This window comes from Pelophylax lessonae (genome assembly GCF_965119305.1).
Source record: "Pelophylax lessonae genome assembly, chromosome: 12".
NCBI classification, from domain to species: Eukaryota; Metazoa; Chordata; class Amphibia; order Anura; family Ranidae; genus Pelophylax; species Pelophylax lessonae.
The window spans coordinates 206,445,383-206,464,732 of NC_138779.1; the positions used below are offsets into that span (position 1 = coordinate 206,445,383).

General features: G+C 45.2%; 1 protein-coding gene across 1 annotated transcript in view; it reads left to right on the top strand.

Moving 5' to 3' along the window:
- Positions 1-19,350, top strand: part of LOC309569003 (B-cell receptor CD22-like) — a gene marked incomplete at both ends in the record, with an annotated part of 263,576 nt that overhangs the window by 37,928 nt on the left and 206,298 nt on the right. The window contains 5 exons of the mRNA XM_082274764.1: positions 624-866; positions 4,592-4,700; positions 8,050-8,083; positions 9,793-9,867; positions 10,472-10,616. Of these exons, the coding sequence (XP_082130890.1) occupies positions 624-866; positions 4,592-4,700; positions 8,050-8,083; positions 9,793-9,867; positions 10,472-10,616 (606 nt within the window). The remainder of the gene's footprint in view (positions 1-623; positions 867-4,591; positions 4,701-8,049; positions 8,084-9,792; positions 9,868-10,471; positions 10,617-19,350) is intronic.

Genomic DNA, 19,350 nt, shown 5'->3' on the forward strand with positions numbered 1-19,350 from the left:
TTTACATGGAGACCCGATCAGAGCCGAATGCGGCTTTGATCGGGGCTTTGGGGGCCGTGCAGGCTGGTTGCCCGGGTCTCCCAGTGGGATGGGAGACCCGGGCAAGACGCGAATGGTGGAGGGAGGGGGGTCGTTCCCTCCCGCTCCTTGTAATGACAGCCACATCGGTTGCCATTACAAGACAGCCGACCGTCGGCTATGGACGCCGGTAACGGGGTGATGCCTCTAGCTGCAGGCATCTTTCCGGTACAAGCACTTTCCCAAAAATATTGGCAATATCGGTCACCTTGGTGGCTGATTCCGATATTTCGGGGGAAAATGCATATTGGCCTTCGACATATCGGCTTTGTCGATAATCGGTTGATCACCACTTTAAAACTAAATACACCTGCCTTCACCCATTCATGTCTTGGAGGGGCTGCACAGTACACAGCAACAGAACATCTGGCTACAAAAAGTACACTGCATGGGCTTATGTGCGTAAAGCCTGAATCTGGTTATTGATTTTAATCACTTTCCTGTCACCTGCATTTATCCTCCTATTTATGAATGTATTTACTTATGAACATGGCATGCAGTATTTCCGTCTCCTGTCCATTCATGACTCTGCATCTGTTCTGTAGATACCGCTGTTGGAGTTGAAGTTCTTAAATCTCGAACAACAGAGTGCGCTATCGAGCTGAAATGCTTCTTCCTTGGCAGCAGACCTGCTGTGACTCATTACACTTGGATCAAGGATGGATTAGAATTGAAGGAACGGAATCGCACCCTGCAGATTGGCAGTCATAGTGATAATTCTGGGGGTTATACTTGTATCGCACACAATGCAATTGGGAGTTCTAGCTCTGTGGAAGTTATTATTACAGGTTAGTGAGCTTTCTGCTTCTTTAAAGAGACCTTGCCTCCAACTTAAAAAAATGACAGAGCACAGAAAAATCATGTATTTCTCTTTCATTCATTGATGGACACCGCTCCTTATCTTCTTGACCATTGGGTTATACTGCCCCCTACAGCAGTAGGACGCTAGGCAGGAAAAAGCTTGACTATGCCTATGGGGCAGTCCCAGAGGGTATCCTCCCATTCTCACCTATAGGCACTCAGTTTTCTTCAGCCTAGTCAGGAGTAAGGACCTAGTTGCTTGCTGGGATCTCTGGTCCTGGCAAATTTTTCCCTTTTATATGGAACTTTTTCCTATCTTTGTTATTTTGTTCCTGTGAGATTCTACAATCAACTGCTGGACTGGGCGACGGACTGGATAATCTAGATCCAGAGGGTCCCCCCAGTCTGGCCTGTGAGTTAAACGTCTCGCGAGGGCACATACGACCTGGCCTGGGCCTGATTCCGATAGAGCGGTGGTCTGTCAGGAGCAGTGCCCATCCTGTTCCTGGTATGGTAAGTAGCTGTCCCCCCTCTACACCTTGAGGGTTTTGGGGTGAACGTGGGCCCCTCCCTTGGACTGTCGGACACCCCCGTCTTCCCCTCCTTCCCATGCAGCGTTAACCCCCTTTTTTTCTCAGTGGTCCTCTGCTGACTTGTTAACCCCTATCTGCCCACACCCCCCCCCTCTTCCCTCCCATCCCATCCCATGGGGTGGCCATACCTCTTAGGTCGGTCTGGGGTGTCGAACTGGTGATGGTGGTGGGGGGATGTGGGGAGTGTGCCGCTGCTGCCTGGACAATCGACTTTTGGGAGGGGGCTGTACCTGGTGGGAGCCAGGGCCCCTCCTCCTGCTAGGATCCTGTTCAGAGAGCCTGTGGTCCTCCCTGGGCCACAGGAGCCGCGCGGGGCCACCATTTTCTTGTAGCCTTTTGTGCTGTAGATCAACGGCCATGTTTGTAAAGCCTTTTTCGCCATTTTTGCGGCCATTTTCTTGTGGTTTTCTCATTGAAAATAGCGGGGCCATCTTTTCACAGCTGCATGGGTGGTGATTTCTGCGAAGGGGGCCCCTCTTCATCCCCTAGGGTGGACTCCTGGATCTTTCTCTTTCTGATCGCCGCATGGTGTGCAGTTAGCTTGGGGCTGTAAGTACCTGATCGGTGGTGGTGAGTCTTTTTGTTGGGTTCTCTCTCCCTGTCTCTCTGCTATAGCAGCGGTAGTGCTCTGTGCTGGGCCCTGTGGTGCCGCCACCGCAGTGGGGGTGTCCCTAGCAGTGTTATACACTTTTTTTTGTGTGGGTCCCCCCTTCACTAATGGGGAGGGTGGCCAGAGGACATTGCGTCCTTCGAGTTCTGCTGATTGGCTTCCCCTCTGGCCAATCGGCGCGTATGTGTTCGCCCCCACTTTCTGTTACACTAAGCGACTACAGGTACGTCACTTTGTGTAACAGAGCCTACCTGCTGCTGTAAAACTATGACCGCTGGTTGGCAAGTGGTTAAGTAAAAAATTTTGTTCTGCAGATCTGTGCTGTGCTGGAAAATATCTTCACACTGTCACATTACCAGCCAGCAGGGATTTTTTACTCAGAGAATAGGTGCAAGGAACTCCCGCCTTCTGAGTCCGCTTTTGTTTCCTTCCCACCTCTGAGCACCTTCTATTGGCTCCACCTCCTACCTACCTCCCAATACCGCCCCTTTTAGAGAATACAGAACCAAGTATCATTTTGTGCTATTAAGTGATTTGTATGGAATTTGTTAATGATAACAAGAAAGACAGTAAAATAGATCCCCTGCTGTGAGCAACAATAGACCCCATCCCAGCAACAGTAGACCCTCCAGAAAAAATAGACCTCAACAAAAATAGATCCCCAATACAACAATAGACTCCCCCCTCCGCAACAACTGCATCAAAGTCCCCCCGCTACAAAACACCAACAGTTACTTCCTGGTTTCTGGTCTAGGCAAATGATGTCTTACATCCCAGAAGTCTTCAGGAGGGGAGAGGAGGGATTTTCACAGTTTATCTCAGCCTCCTGCCTGCATGCCTGAGCTAAGGGCAGATAGATTCCAGGAAGTAAAAGCTACAAGAATCATCTGCCCTTTCTCAAGATGACCACAGCCAGAAATTCTAGGGGGGGGGGGGGTGTTTTTTTTAAGTGGTTTCTCAACAAAATAAAGCTTGGAGACATGGATGGATGAGTGGGTTTGCTTTAAATATTAAAATTGAAATAAATAATTTTTTTGGTTGGTAATGCTTAGATGAAGTGAAGTTCTGCTTTACAATTATACTCCATACTGCTATCTGTGCTTCACTAGGGAGTGGTGATCGACCAATATCGGTTTTTCATTGCCGATACCGATACCGATATTTTAGTCAATGCATATCGGTATCGGCCGATATTGGACGATATTTTTGTACCAAAAAAAAAAAAATATATATATATTTTAATTTTTTTTTTATTTGACAGGTACTCTTGTGGAGGGATCTGGGGGTCTAAAAGACCCCAAACCCCTCCTCTGCACTTAAAAGCATTCAAAACGCCAAATTTGGCTGTTTTGAATGCTGTCATTTTTTTTTTTAATCTGACGCCAGACAGTACCCGGAAGTGATGTCACTCATGACATCACTTCCGGGTTTTTGCATGGAGACCCGATCAGAGCTGAATGCGGCTTTGATCGGGCCTTTGGCGGCTGTGCAGACTGGTTGCCCGGGTCTCCCGGTGGGCGAGCCGCAGAAGGCGGCGGGAGGGGGGATGTCCCCTCCCACTCCTTGTAATGACAGCTGAGCGGCTTCTCAGCCGCATCGGTTGTCATTACAAGACAGCCGACCGACGCTATGGATGCCGCTACCGGGGTGATGCCTCTAGCTGCAGGCATCACTCTGGTACAAGCACTTTCCGAAATATCAGCAATATCAGTAACCTCCGGGGCCGATTCCGATATATTGGGGAAAGTGCAGATCGGCCCTCGATATATCGGCTTTGCTGGTAATCAGTCGATCTCTACTAAGGAGATCTTCCTTTACAGTTTGCTATAAAGACTATTGTCACCACCAGAACAGACTGTGAGAGGAAATCCCACATTTCCCATTTGCTTCCTATAATGACTACAGAACAGTAAATGAAGAGCAATCTCCCGAGTGGAGACACAGATATAAAAAATCTGACCTTATCCAAAACCAAAAGAAAAACAGAAGCCTTTTTATAAAGTACTGCTTATGATATTGTGGCAATAGTTTTTTCTAAGATTTATTCTTTCTGAAAACTAATTTGACACTCTATAGATTTACACTATATTGTCAAAAGTATTGGGACGCCTGCCCTTACACGCACATGAACTTTAATGGCATCCCAGTCTTAGTCCGTAGGGTTCAATATTGAGTTGGCCCACCCTTTGCAGCTATAACAGCTTCAACTCTTCTGGGAAGGCTGTCCACAAGGCCTTCTTGTCCAACATCAGTGCCTGACCTCACAAATATGCTTCTGGAAAAAGGGTCAAACATTCCGTAGACACACTCCTAAACCTTGTGGACAGTCTTCCCAGAAGAGTTGAAGCTGTTATAGCTGCAAAGGGTGGGCCAAGTCAATATTGAACCCTACGGACTAAGACTGGGAGGCCATTAAAGTTCATGTGTGTGTACAGGCAGGCGTCCCAATACTTTTGGTAATATAGTGTAGATCAGAATGTAATCTGTCCTCTTTTATTTTTGTCTACAGGTTATGAATTGAAAGAAGGCATTGTGAAGCTGATCTTTATGATTTTGGTGGCAGTATTTGGATTTGTCTGCCTTATTTTACTTGCAATGACTATACATTTTCATAGAAGGTAGAGTATTTATAGCTGAACTTCAGCCTCCCCTTAAACCATGAACAGTTGTACAGGATTATTTCTCTATTTAATTTGCTTACTCTGATTTTACTGCACACTGTGAGCTTCTCACACGTTGCATTGGAAGCTGCAGCAAGTCAAATAAGAGCCCGTCTAATTTCCTGGCAGGAGGACATCCAGGCTCACCCAGCCCTTTGCTGCCCAACCTGATTGTCACTGGCCCTCTTCTTTCATTCGTTCGATTACAAATCTTCCAATCACTGAAGCTCAGCATCATATGTAGGCGTTACCTTGGGATGCAAATAGTTTTCCTAGGAACCTCCACACTGATATCTACCCATCCATTTTGACATTTGCATAACCACTAGCTGGTCAGCCCCTCCCAGGCAAAGTGACGTACCGGTACGTCACTAGCCTGGGAGCCAATAGGGGGAGAGCGCGCGCCGCCGGAGGCGCGCTCCCGCCCCCGCTCGTTCACTAGGAAGCCCGCAGGTGTGACCGGCGGACCCGATGTCCGCCGGACACTCGCGATCGTCGGGTGGAGAGGGAGAAAGGCAGGCGGCTGATGTAAACAAAGCCGCCTGTCATTCTCCCCTGTGTAAAAGCACAGATCATATGGTCCTGCTATGTAGGACCGTTGATCTGTACTGTTACACACACAGCCACATCCAATCACAGTTAGAAGCACGCCCCTAGGGACACACTTAACCCCTCCCTCTCCAATAAAGTTAACCCTTCCCTCCCAGTGTCATTTTTACAGTAACAGTGCATATTTATAGCACTGATTACTGCAGTAATGTCACTGGTACCCCCAAAAGTGTCAAAAATGTCAGTCAGGGGTCCGATCTGTCCGCCGCAATGTCGCAGTCCCGCAAAAAAAATCGCAGATCGCCGCCATTACTCATTAAAAAAAAAAACAATAAAAATGACAAAAATCTTTCCCTTAGTTAGTAAACGCAATAACTTTTGCGCAAAGCAATCAAAATACGCTTTTTTCAATTTTTTTTTTACCAAGCATATGTAGCATAAAACAAATTGGCCGAAAATGTTAAACAATTTTGATTTTTACATTTTTTTTTGGGGAATTTCATATAAAAAAATTTGAAAAATATTGCTATTTTTGCAAAATTGACGCTTTTTTTTGTTTATAGCGCGTGATCAAAAAAATCGCACAGGTGATCAAATACCACCAAAAGAAAGCTCTGTTTATGGGGAAAAAAAAGGACGTCAATTTCATTTGGGTACAGCGTCGCACGATCGCGCAATTGTCCGTTAAATTCACACAGTGCCGAATTGCAAAATAGGCCCTGGTCAGGAAGGGGGTAAAATCTTCCGGGGCTTAAGTGGATAAGAGCCAGACCATTGCTTGCATCAGGACTGAGGGCTCTATAGAGGAGTATGGAGGCGGGGTGCTGGGATGTATTTGCTTTGCTTTGGGGAAGGAGGGGGTTAATTCTGTGCCATTCCACTTTAAGGCTCTGTTCACATATATCCAAATTGGATGCATTTTGAACCGCAATATGATTTGCATAACTTGTGAAACAGACCGGCTTTCAGTGGAGCTGATTCACATATATGTGGGACTGTTGTGGTGCACACTTTAACCACTTATGGACCGCCCACCGTGTACTTACATACGTACTTTGAGGTTAAATATTGCAGTTATGGCAGCAGATAGCTGCCATAACCGTGGTATTTTTTTAGACTGCGGGCGATCCGTTTTAACATAGGGTGGTCCCAGCGGATAATGTTTGGGGGTTCTAAGTAATTTTCTAGCAAAAAAAACAAACAAACTGATTTTAACCTCTTTACGACCGCCCGCCGCATATACTGCGGCAGGCAGCCGCTCCCAGGCGAATCGCCGTACATGTACGGCACTCGCTCTAAGGAGGCTAGGGGGCGAGTGCGCTGAGCCGGCGGCACGCTCCCGTTCCGCTCATCAGCGGGGAAGCCGATGCAGTGGGCAGGCGGCTCTGATTGCCGCCTGACACCCGCGATCGTTCCTCGCTGAGAGAGAAGCACGGTCGGCTGTTGTAAACACAGCTGACTGTTCTTCTCCCTGGAATGATCACAGAGCCCCTGTGATCCTTCTATATAGGATTACAGGTCTCTATGGTCATCTCAGAAGCCCCACCCCTCCACAGTTAGAATCACTCCCCTAGGGTCACATTTAACCCATTGATCACCCACAATGATAACCCCTTCCCTGCCAGTGTCATTATTACAGTAACAGTGCATATGTATAGCACTGATTACTGTAGTAATGTCACTGGTCCCCCCAAAAGTGTCAAAAATGTCAGTTAGGGGTCCGATCTGTCCGCCACAATGTCGCAGTCCCGCAAAAAATCACAGATTGCCGCCATTACTAGTAAAAAAAAAAGAACAATCAAAATGACAAATCTATCCCGTAGTTAGTAGACACGATAACTTTTGTGCAAACCAATCAAAATACGCTTATTGCGATTTTTTTTTTTTACCAAAAATATGGAGCAGAAAACAAATTGGCCTAAAATGATAAAACATTCTGATTTTTAAAAAAATTTTTTCAGAATTGTCGCTCTTTTTTTGTTTATAGCGCAAAAAATAAAAATCGCAGAGTTGATCAAATACCACCAAAAGAAAGCTCTGTTTGTGGGTAAAAAAGGACATCAATTTTATTTGGGTACAGCGTTGTCAGTTAAAATAAAGCAGTGCCGAATCGCAAAATAGGGCCTGGTCAGGAAGGGGGTAAATCCTTCCGCTCTTAAAGTGTCAGAAAAAGGCCCGGAAACAGAAGTGGTTAAAAAGGGTCCTGTGCATTTTTTAGTCCAGTTCAGCTGTGATTTCAGTGTCAAATTCACACCTGAACCTCTGAATGGAAACCAGCCCTGCATATCAGAGGCGTAACTAGAACCTTCAGGGCCCGGTGCAAGAAACCATGAAGGGCCCCTCAGACCCCTGGCTGGGGCCCTTCCCTTCAAGCCTGAGGCTCTTCCCATTGATCCTGGGACCCTTTACTCTCGTTGCGGGGCCCTTTATTACAGTCCCACAGCGGGACCCTTTCACAAGTTATGCAGTGGGCCCCTATCCTCCCAACTTGGGGCCTGCAGCTACAGGAGGAAAAAGGAGGACAGTGATTTCTCTACATGCTGCCCCCCCCCACTCCTCCTATCCAGGTGTACAGAGGAGCCGCACAGGCCTCCTGGAGCATGGGGCCCGGTTGCAATTGCAACCCCTGTAGTTACGCCCCCTGCTGCATATATGTGAATGGAGCCTAAGAGACCAAAGGGAACAAATAAAAGAAAATCGTTGTTAGGGTTTCTGTGCTTATTTAATACTCATTGTATTTTATTTTACATTTTTGCAGACTAAAACTACGTCAGACGTCACCAAGACATCAGGTAAATGATTTTATAATCAGGAGACACTCACAGAGCGCTTTTATTTTTCTACCATAAAAGAGTATGTAAACCCAACATTTCATATTCATGGTATGTGCCCGCTGTACCATGTACTTGTATGAGAAATTCTCCTGTTCTCTTTGTATTCCTTCCTTTGTATGAAATCCCTGTTGTTCCTTGCCAGTCCCTCTGCTTTCCTATTCAAAGCTGACCACACTAGGCATGAGAGCACAGCGTAGTCAGTTCTCTGGCTGTGCTAGGAACTCAGCCTGTTCTCCTCCAATAGTCAGACTTGTCCTGGCACAACCCCCCCCCCCCCCCACACACACACGCGCGCGCGCACGCACGCACGCACACACACGCGCACGCATGCACACACATGCGCACGCACACGTATGCACACACACACACATGCGCACGCACACACACGCGCACACACAGCCATACATTGGCAAAGTTCCCTGTTGTTTCTCCTTCCCTAGCTCTTATGCAGCTGGGAACAGAGGAAAAGTGATCACTGATAAAAAAAGAGAAAAAAAAAGTTATTTATAATCTTTTTTTTATCTATACACAAATGTTTTACCTTAATTTATATTTTAAACTGAATGGGTTGTTTTACAAGGTGAGGATTTGTATATACTTTAAATATGTACCTGAGAGATATAAGGAAGGTGCTAGTGCTGACCTCCTCTTCTAAAAATTATTATTCAACCCAAAGGTGTTCTATGGGTTTGAGATCCGGCACTGATGTGGATGAGAAGGCCCGGCTCGTAGTCTCCACTCTAATCCAACCCAAAGGTGTTCCATCAGGTTGAGGTCAGGACAGTCAAGTTCCTCCACCCCAAACTCGCTCATCCATGTCTTTATGGACCTTGCTATGTGCATTGGCCCAAATCATTTGGTGGAAGGAGGGATTATGGTGTGGGGTTGTTTTTTTAGGGGTTGGGCTTGGCCCCTTATTTCCAGTGAAGAGAACTCTTAAGGCGTCAGCATACCAAGACATTTTGGACAATTTCATGCTCCCAACTTTGTGGGAACAGTTTGGGGATGATCCCTTCCTGTTCCAACATGACTGCACACCAGTGCACAAAGCAAGGTCCATAAAGCTGTCCATAAGGCCTCTTGCACACGATACTCCTGTTTGAGCATTTCGCAGCTTGAAAATGCTCAGTACAGCTTTTTGAGCTAAAATAAAGCCCATTAATTGTAATGTGCCTATGCACACAGGGGCGTAAACAAGCGCTGTGCATTCTTCAGTAAGAACAAAATAGAAAAATCTGCATTTTTGGTCAGTAATTTAAGCCTCAATGCTCGCAAATACTCGCGAATACTCGCGAATACTCGCAAATACTCGCAAATACTCACAAATACTCGCGAATACTCGCAAATACATACAAGAAAAAGGTCTTGAGAAAAGCAGATGCTTAAACAGGAGTATCGTGTGCAAAAGGCCTAAAGGTCCATAAAGCTTTACAACAGCTGACCGTCCTTCTCTCAAAGCGGGGAGCGATCGCAGGTGCCTGGCGGTAATCATGGCCGCCAACTCCCTGCATCGGCATCCCCGCTGCCTAGGTACAGTCAGCCTGCTACAGTATATATGCAGCGGGCAGGGTGGTCGGTCAGCAAGTGGTTATACTTGTTTTACCCTGACCTGGTTGTTCAGCGTGTGAGAATAGATTCCTAATTTTCTTTCTCTCTTCTTTTCCCAGAATCCGCCGCTCCAAAATTCCACATATGCCGTTCTTATGAAAACCGAGGCTTCCAATGAATATGACACCCTAATGGTAACATAATAATCAAGCATGTATGGTATTTCAAGCAAAGGTTGTTGCCAAGCTTGCACAGATAACATGGGTGGACCCCATCCCAAAGAGACAGCCACAGAATCGTAGTCCAGATGCATTTCTCTCTGTGCGTTTTTGCTGCGTTCCGGTATTTTTTTTTTATGCATTTTCAATGTGTTTTTTCCCGCTCATTTTTTCGCAAAGTTTCCTGTGGGTTTGTTTTGTTGTAATGCATTTATAATGCGTTTTAATGCGTTTGTTCTACTATTTTTTTGTGCACTAAAAAAAAAAAATATCCACATTGCACAGAATTACATTTTAATCCTATTCTAATAATATAGACCAGGGGTCTTCAAACTATGGCCCTCCAGTTGTTCAAGAACTACAATTCCCATAATGCCTCGCCATGTCTGTGAATGTCAGAGTTTTACAATGCCTCATGGGACTTGTAGTTCTGCAACAGCTGGAGGGCCGTAGTTTGAAGATTCCTTCTACAGACGTTCCCTTCTACCTTCTCAATTCCAGATTTCATGCAGGTCACGGTAAAAGCCAAATAGTTTCACTATGCAAATCCCCATTTTTTTTGGTTTACTCCATTTCTCAGGATTCCGCTGCTTTCAAGATGACAGTTGACATTTTTAAAAGTCTAGACTTGGATGATGGATCACAGCTAAGCGCATTGTTTGCCTCGGCACTGCAGCCTATTCATTTGAATGAGCTGCCGTACCTGCGTTTCATGCAGGAAAAAGGTAACTGCACCTTTTTAAAAACGCAGCCGAAGAGAATTCCCCCATGGTACTTTTCCACCACGAGATTTCCTGCAACCGAAAATGAGTTACGGTTTCAGGTGCGTGGGGGTGCCATTTACCACTTTAACCACTTTACCACCGGAGGATTTTGCTGTCTTCTGTCCAGGCCACTTTTTGCGATTCGGCGCTGTGCGAATTCAACTGACAATTGCGCGGTCGTGCGACGCCGTACCCAAACAAAATTTACGTCCTTTTTTTCCCACAAACAGAGCTTTCTTTTGGTGGTATTTGATCACCTGTGCGATTTTTACTTTTTGCGCTATAAACAAAAAAAGAGCGTTTATTTTGAAAAAATAACAATATTTTTAACATTTTTTTATATGAAATTCCCCCCAAAAAAGATGTAAAAACCAATTTTTTTAAAATTTTTTGGCCAATTTGTTTTATGCTACATATTTTGGGTAAAAAAAATCGCAATAAGCGTATTTTGATTGGTTTGCGCAAAAGTTATTGCGTTTACTAACAAAGGGAAAGATTTCTGTCATTTTTGGTGTTTTTTTTTTAAAGCGTAATGGCGGCGATCTGCGATTTTTTTTGCGGGACTGCGACATTGCGGCGGACAGATCGGACCCTTGACTGACATTTTTGACACTTTTGGGGGTACCAGTGACATTACTGCAGTAATCAGTGCTATACATATGCACTGTTACTGTAAAAATGACACTGGCAGGGAAGGGGTTAATTTTATTGGAGAGGGAGGGGTTAATGTATGCCTGGTGCTTACTGACGTGTGTGGGGGGAGGTGACTGAGTGAGTCATGGACAGATCGGATGTCCAGCTATGCTGAACAGTCCGATCTGTCACTCCCTGTCACTATGGAGATCCGCCCGCTGTGTTTACACACAGCGGGCGGATCTCCAGACTCGATCCCCGACGATCGGGTAAGAGCAGCGGCGATCGCCGCTGCTCCTCCCCTGGCCCGACTCCCGCTGTGAATGAAAACAGCGGGAGCGAGCCTCCGGCGGCGCGCAAGCACCGCCCAGAAGGGGGAGTGTCTAACGACGTTAATACTACGTCGCTGGACGATAACGAACCACTCTGCCGCAGTAGTATTACTGTGAGCGGTTCTAAAGTGGTTAAGACCGGAAGGATTTTCCCCCTTAATGACCAGGCCATATTTTGCGATTCGGCACTGTGTTAATTTAACGGACAATTGCGCGATTGTGCGACGCTGTACCCAAATAAATTTGACGTCCTTTTTTTTCCCACAAACAGAGCTTTCTTTTGGTGGTATTTGATCACCTGTGTGATTTTTATTTTTTGCACTATAAACAAAAAAAGAGCAACAATTTTGAAAAAAAAAAAAAAACAATATTTTTCACATTCTGCTATATAACATTCTCAAAAAAAAAAAAAATTTAAAATCTAAATTTTTTTAACATTTTAGGCCAATTTGTTTTCTGCTACATATTTTTGGTACAAAAAAAAACGCAATAAGAGTATTTTGATTGGTTTGCGCAAAAGTTATCGCGTCTACTAACTACGGGAAATATTTATGTCATATTTTATTTATTTTTTTACTAGTAATGGCGGCGATCTGCAATTTTTTTTTGCGGGACTACAACATTGCGGCGGACAGATCGGACCCTAAAGGCCCGTACACACATGCAGATTGTCGGCCGAAAAGATTCGTCCGACGACCGATCGGCCGATTTTCGGCTTGTTAGTATGATGCTTCCGACAGCCGACAGCGCACTTTCGGCCGAACAGAATCTGTCGTGCAAGCATTAAAATTTTTGTATGCCGACACCAGAACAGCCGATTGTTCGCCAGTCAGTACAGATTTCGGCCGACAGACAGCAGATTTGCAAGACTGGGCATGCTCAGAAAAGAAAAAAGACAAGGAAAGTTAACCATCACATGACATCACTTCTGCAGTCGGCTGTTGTTGGCCGACAAAATGCGTGTGCAGTCTTTTGCACTTTTCAACAGACAAGACAGCCCGCGGACAAAAGACGGCCGATCGTTCGGCCGAAGATCGGTACGTGTGTACGGGGCTTTACTGACATTTTTGACACTTTTGGGGGGACCACTGACATTACTACAGTAATCAGTGCTAAAAATATGCACTTTTACTGTAATAATGACACTGGCAGGGAAGGGGTTAACCCTACGGGTGATCAATGGGTTAAATGTGAGCCTAGGGGAGTGATTCTAACTGGGGGGGGCGTGGCTTGTGAAATGACTATAGAGACCTGTGTTCCTATATAGAAGGATCACATGAGCTCTGTGATCATTCCAGGGAGAAGAACGGTCAGCTGTGTTTACAACAGACGGCCGTTCTTCTCTCTCAGCGGGGAGCGATTGTGGGTGTCAGGCGGCAATCAGAGCCGCCTGACCCGTGCATCGGCTTCCCTGCTGCTGAGTGTCGGCGGGAGCGCGCTGCCGCCGGCCGCGTGCTCGCCCCCTAGCTTTCCACGTGCGACCTACGTCGGTTTGCGCAGGACAGCCACCCTGCCGCGGGTATTACACTGTTATACAAGCTGTACACTCACTACTTTACATTGTAGCAAAGTGTCATTTCTTCAGTGTTGTCACATGAAAAGATAGAATAAAATATTTACAAAAATGTGAGGGGTGTACATACTTTTGTGAGATACTGTATATGCCATTTTTGATTTTGCCCATAGATGTGCTTTCATTTACTGGCTTTTATATCTCCCTTTATTTTACAGCCTGCAGCTAAAGAATCTACAACTTAGCAAACCATTAACCAGAATGAAACTTCTATCTGTGCATATGTTCCAGATGCTATAAGGCAAAGACGCAGCGCAGCACAAGCAAGTACTGAGTGCTCTCTCCTGTGTGGCAGAGCCGGCTTTTATCGCAGGTTTCAATAAAAACCGATGGTCGCGGTATACGCTTTCATTTTATAACATCAGCATTGTTATAACAATACAAACAATAGTTATATTTGGCAATCCAATATAAGCTTACTTGAAAAATCTCCTTTCATGTTGTGAGTTCTGCTGGTTGTCATTTTCCGCAACTTCCCAGGATGCTTTGCAGCTTCTCCTTTGCTGTTTACATTCCATTTCTAAGCAGTGTTGCCATCTGTCAGTATTTTTACTGTCAGCCAGTAAAAACCAGGCACTTTTCTTCTGCCAGTAAATGCCAGTCACAGGGAAAGGTTGCCAGTAAAAAAATATGTCTGCGATGCTTGGCTCAGAACTGCGCATGTGCCTGTTACAGTGTGTTTGAGCAGCGCCAGAGGAAGGGGGGCGGGTCTGGCAGGGGCGGTGCCTGAGCGTGCATCGTGTGATTTCATGGTGCAAGGGAGCCGAGTGGAGCAGCCAAAGCTTTGTGTGTGGGTCTACAGGATGAGAGCAAGGCAAGCCAGGAGCGGGACTGTCAGTGCTGTGTGGACTGGAGTGGTCTGAAGGGTCCACCTGGCATGGAGAGAGACTGTCACTGTGGAGGAGGTGATATGTCGGTGATCACACTGCTGTCAGTGTCACTGTGAGAGTTAATTTCGTGTGTGTGCGCCGCTCATTCTAATTTCTTGCCCTCCTGTCCCAGAGCTACTTACTTACTGTATTCAAAATAAAATAAGAAATATGTTTTTTGCCTTTATATCTACCTTAAATCACTTTGCTAATTGCATTATGTACTTGTTACATAGTTACATAGTTAGTGAGGTTGAAAAAAGACCATCTGGCTCAACCAATAAAAAAAACAGTAATAAAAACCCAACCATACAAACCCATATACACAATGCTATACCCGCAGTTGATCCAGAGGAAGGCGAAAAAACCCAGCAAAGCATGATCCAGTTTGCCACAGCAGGGGAAAAATAATTCCTTCATAAATTCAATCAGATATTTCTTGGATCAACTTTACCTATAAATATTAGTACCCATTTATATTAAGAAAACCCAGGAAAGAATCCAGGCCCTTTTTTAAGCAATCTACTGAGCTGGCCAGAACCACCTCTGGAGGGAGTCTATTCCACATTTTCACAGCTCCTACTGTGAAGAAACCGTTCCGTATTTGGAGATGAAATCTGGTTTCCTCTAGATGTAAAGAGTGCCCCCTGTCCTCTGTGATGACCTTAAAGTGAACAACTCAACACCAAGTTCACTATATGGACCCCTTATGTATTTATACATGGTGATCATATCCCCCCTTAATCTCCTCTTCTCAAGAGAGAATAAATTCAGTTCCTCTAATATTTCCTCATAGCTGAGCTCCTCCATGCCTCCTTTAAGTTTGGTTGCCCTTCTCTGTACTTTCTCCAGTTCCCCGATATCCTTTTTGAGAACTGGTGCCTAAAACTGAACTGCGTATTCCAGATGAGGTCTTACTAATGATTTGTACAGGGGCAAAATTATATCTCTCTTTCTGGAGTCCATGCCTCTCTTAATACAAGAAAGGACTTTACTTGCTTTGGAAGCCGCAGCTTGGCATTGCATGCTATCATTAAGCTTAGGATCTACCAGATCATTGTTTGCAGCCTAAAAACTGAAATCTGCACTTAAAACTGTAATTTTGTAACTTTTGGAAATGTCAGTAAAAAACTTGGCTGTGCCATAAATTTTGGGTATTGTGTCAGTGAATTTCAATTTCTCCTCCTCTCAGCAGTTCTGTAGGTCAGTGAAATGTGTAACACAGCAGTGCCTACTAACAGGACATAGTGACAAGTATGTGTCACAGAATTATCAGTGCAGTCCCAACAGAGCCCATCAGTGACGCCCATCAGTGACGCCTGTCAGTGTCACCTATCAGTACAGCCTCATCAGTGCTGCCTCATAAGTGCCCATCAGTGCAGCCTCATCTGTGCTGCCTCATAAGTGCCCATCAGTGCAGCCTCATAAGTGCACATTAGTGAAGGAGAAAAATTACCTGTTTGCAAAATTTTATAACAAACTATGAAAACGTTTTTAGGTTTTTTCTTCTAAATTTTAGGTCTTTATTGCTTTATTTAGCAAAAAATTAAAAAAACAGTGGTGATTAAATACCACCAAAAGAAAGCTCAATTTCTGTAAAAACACGGATCGTCAGTGTGTGTTTTATAAATCATAGTCCCTATCATTTTCATGTATTTCTTGCATCTGAAGTACCTAGTTGATTTTTCTAGTCATCTTTCTCTTTTGTTCTAAACCGACCACACAAAGCACAGAAGTTGATCCGTGTTAGTGTGGTCAGTTTTCATCCCTTTGCTGGCCATTCAGGGGCAAAGGACACTGTGCAGACACACAGCATGCCTGTATTGGGAAGTTTGTTCAGCCACTATGCCCCCCCCGACCAATCACAGCCTGCCTCTTGAACATGCCCCCCTGTTCAAGCACAGCTTGCATATAGTTACATTGTTGGTAAGGTCAAATAAAGATATCAAGCCATCCAGTTCAACCTGTATGGGTGTGTGTATGTAATATGTCCCTACCAGCGGCCCTTATCTCTATAAGTTGTGTTCTCTAAGATGGCCATCTAAATGTTTAATGAAATTATCAACACTTCCTGTTGAAACCAATGATTGTGGAAGCAAGTTCCACATTTTTACTCCTCTAACCATGAAGAACCCCCTACGCAGTCTAAGGTTAAACTGCTTCTCGTCCAACTTCATTGAGTGGCTACGTGTCTTCTTAAACAACCTGAGACTGAATAGTTTTCTTCCTATGCTAGAACCACCATTATATACAGTATCACTATCATATCTCCTCTCAAATGTCTCTTCTCCAGGAAAAATCATTTTATTGTGTGTAGCCGTTGCTCATACCTGAGATCCTCCATCCCCTTATTAACTCTGTTGCTCTTCTCTGGACTCTCTCCAGTTCCAGCACATCTTTCCTGAGGACTGGTGACCAGAAAAGGACAGCGTATTCAAGATGTGTCCGGACCAGAGTGTAACGGGGTAGAATTATATACCCAAAGGAAGATGACTTGCCAACCTAGTGCATTACCGCAAAACTCTTTATTTAAAAAAAAAAACAAAACAAAAAAACAAATTCAATGCAATCACAAAGGTACAAAATACCATGCATGTAGCAAAGTCCTGTCCCAGCGTTAAATGAGTGTCCATTCACAGGACGTAGGTTCCGCGTTTTGAGGGCTATGCCCCTGTGGATGGACAGGCATCCAGTGTTGGGGCCTGGATTTTGCTACAGGCATGTTCTTGTGTACCTTTGTGAGTACATTGTATTTGTTTTTGTTAGAGTATAGAGCAGCCTTTCTCAACCACTTCAACACAGAGGAACCCTTGAAATACATTTCTGGTCTTGGGGAACCCCTGCTAAAAATTAAAAATCTACAACTCATGACACATTAGTGTGACAGTCAGTGGGAAGAACGCTCCTTACTCTTCTCATCATTGGGAAGAATGACCCCCTTACAGATAGCTAAAAGGAACAATGGTGGCATTGGGAACTTATCTGAGAGGCAGAATTCACCCATTGCTCAAGGAACCCCTAGCAACCTCAGGAGGAACCCTGGGGTTCTACGAAACCCTGGTATAGAGTCTTGCGATAATCCACTAGGCCAGTGCGCCTTCTTCCTTTGCTTATATTTCAATATTGGTTTTTCCCGATCTGAAGTGGGCAGCAAGACCGGTGGTGTGTGTGACATTGAGGTCACAGTGGCGGTGCCTTATTTCTTTTTGACAAGATTAAAGAAGAGCCTGCCTTCGCCTATATGCTGACTCACTATCTCGAGGATCTTTCCTACTTGTAGCGCTGACAATTTAGTTTTGGGAAAATTCTAGTTTTATCTTTTCAGTAAATACCCTTTTTAGAGTCGGTTCACTCTGGGGCGACACGACTCTGTACTACTTCGGGGGCGACTTGTGCATTACCATGCACCACGACTTTGGAGCGACTTGCATGGACTTCACATAATGGAAGACTATGCAAGTCGCTCCGAGGTCGCCCCGAAGTAGTACAGGACCCTTTTTCTAAGTCGGAGTGACTTGTGTCGCTCCTATTAGAACGGGTCCTGTAGCGGTCAATGGACCGCGAGGGAGCGCGACTTGTCAGCTGTCAGAAGGACCTCGGCAATAAATTACATTGTAATTCAAGAACTTTTTTTTTGTCACTTTTTCTCCTAATTTTTGCCTGGTGATTCTGCCAGTAACACACTTCCTGTCAGGGTGCTGCCATTGCGACTCATCCCCATGCTCCCGGGGGCCCATGCAGCCCCCCTGTACCCATAGATAGGAGGGCTGTGGCATGTTGATGAGCTCATCCCTTCATGTAGCTTCGGCAGGAGAGAAATGGAGGACATCGGTTCCTCCACATGCTGCTCCCGCCACCTCCCTTTCCTGCTGCCCTGGGCCTCTGCATGCTTCCCCCGCCCTCCCCACAAAGCTGCTGGGTTTCCCCCTCCCACCTCCCGCCGGCTGCTACGGGGGATCTGTCAGGATGGAGATCGAGGAAGATACCGGCCCCTTCCTTTTCTGAGTAGACCGAGTCAGTGATCCATTCAAATCACTGATTCTGTTTTTGTTTTTTTATTCATAGCTAAGGCATAGTAAACTGTGTTTACTATACTTCAGTTTATGAATGAACAGGAAGCTCTGTACAGAGATATTCCTCTTCCTTCATTTTGAGGCTGCAGAGAAAGGGACTGATGAATCTGTCCTCAGTCCCTTTCTCTGTCTCAAAAGTGAGACATTGGGGATCTGTTTAGACCAGGGGTCTTCAAACTATGGCCCTCCAGTTGTTCAGGAACTACAATTCCCATCATGCCTAGTCAGGTCTGTGAATGTCAGAGTTTTACAATGCCTCATGGGATGTGTAGTTCTGCAACAACTGGAGGGCCGTAGTTTGAGGATCCCTGGTTTAGACCCTGATAATTCATCAAAGCCCCCCAAAGGAGGGTCCTAAAAATATATAAAAAAATATTTAAAAAAATTGTAAAAAAATAAAGTAAAATGGTAAAAAAAAAAAATGAAATAAAAAAATTAAACAATAATAAAAACTACTGACACCAGTGGCGGAAGTACCAGGGTAGCAAAGGCCGCACTTGCAACTAGGCTCTGGCGTTTCACCACCGCAGGAAAGGTGGCCCCTTGTGGGACTGTAATAAAGGGTCCCATGATGGGAGTAAAAGGCCACCGAATCAGTGGAAAGGGCCCCGGTTTGGGGCCAGGGGCCCTTCATGGTTTCTTGCTCCAGGGCCCTGAAGGTTCTAGTTGTGTGTCTGCCCCGGGATAAGTGGGAAGGGCTTCAGTCGGGGGCCAGGGGGGCCCTTTATGGTTTCTTACATGGGGGGCCAGGGGGGCCCTTCATGATTTCTTGCACTGGGGCCCTGAAGGTGCTAGTTAGGCCTCTTATCCTGTCCTACAGTAACAACACTTGCACACAGTACTATATTTCTTGAATAGCAACATTGTTACTCGTTGCATGGCACGGGTGTTACACTAGACTAAATTATGGACTACACTAGATAAATTGCTGCTCAGCAACTGTGATCAAGTTTTTTCCTCCATGTGGAAAGTTTAATACTAGCGCTAATATGGATCTCTAAAGTCACTGTTTTCTCTGAGTCCGACCAAATTTGAACCTGATGAAGGTGGAATGGTGTTGTCCCCGAAACATGTTAGCTGTTTTCCTTTTTTTTTTTTATCAACAATTAAAAATATATTTGAATTTACCATCTGGTTTTGGTCTGACACTCCTTTCTGGATCTCTATAGTTTGAACTTCTGTTGGGTGGCCATTGAGGGAAGCTCTGCTGTGTGG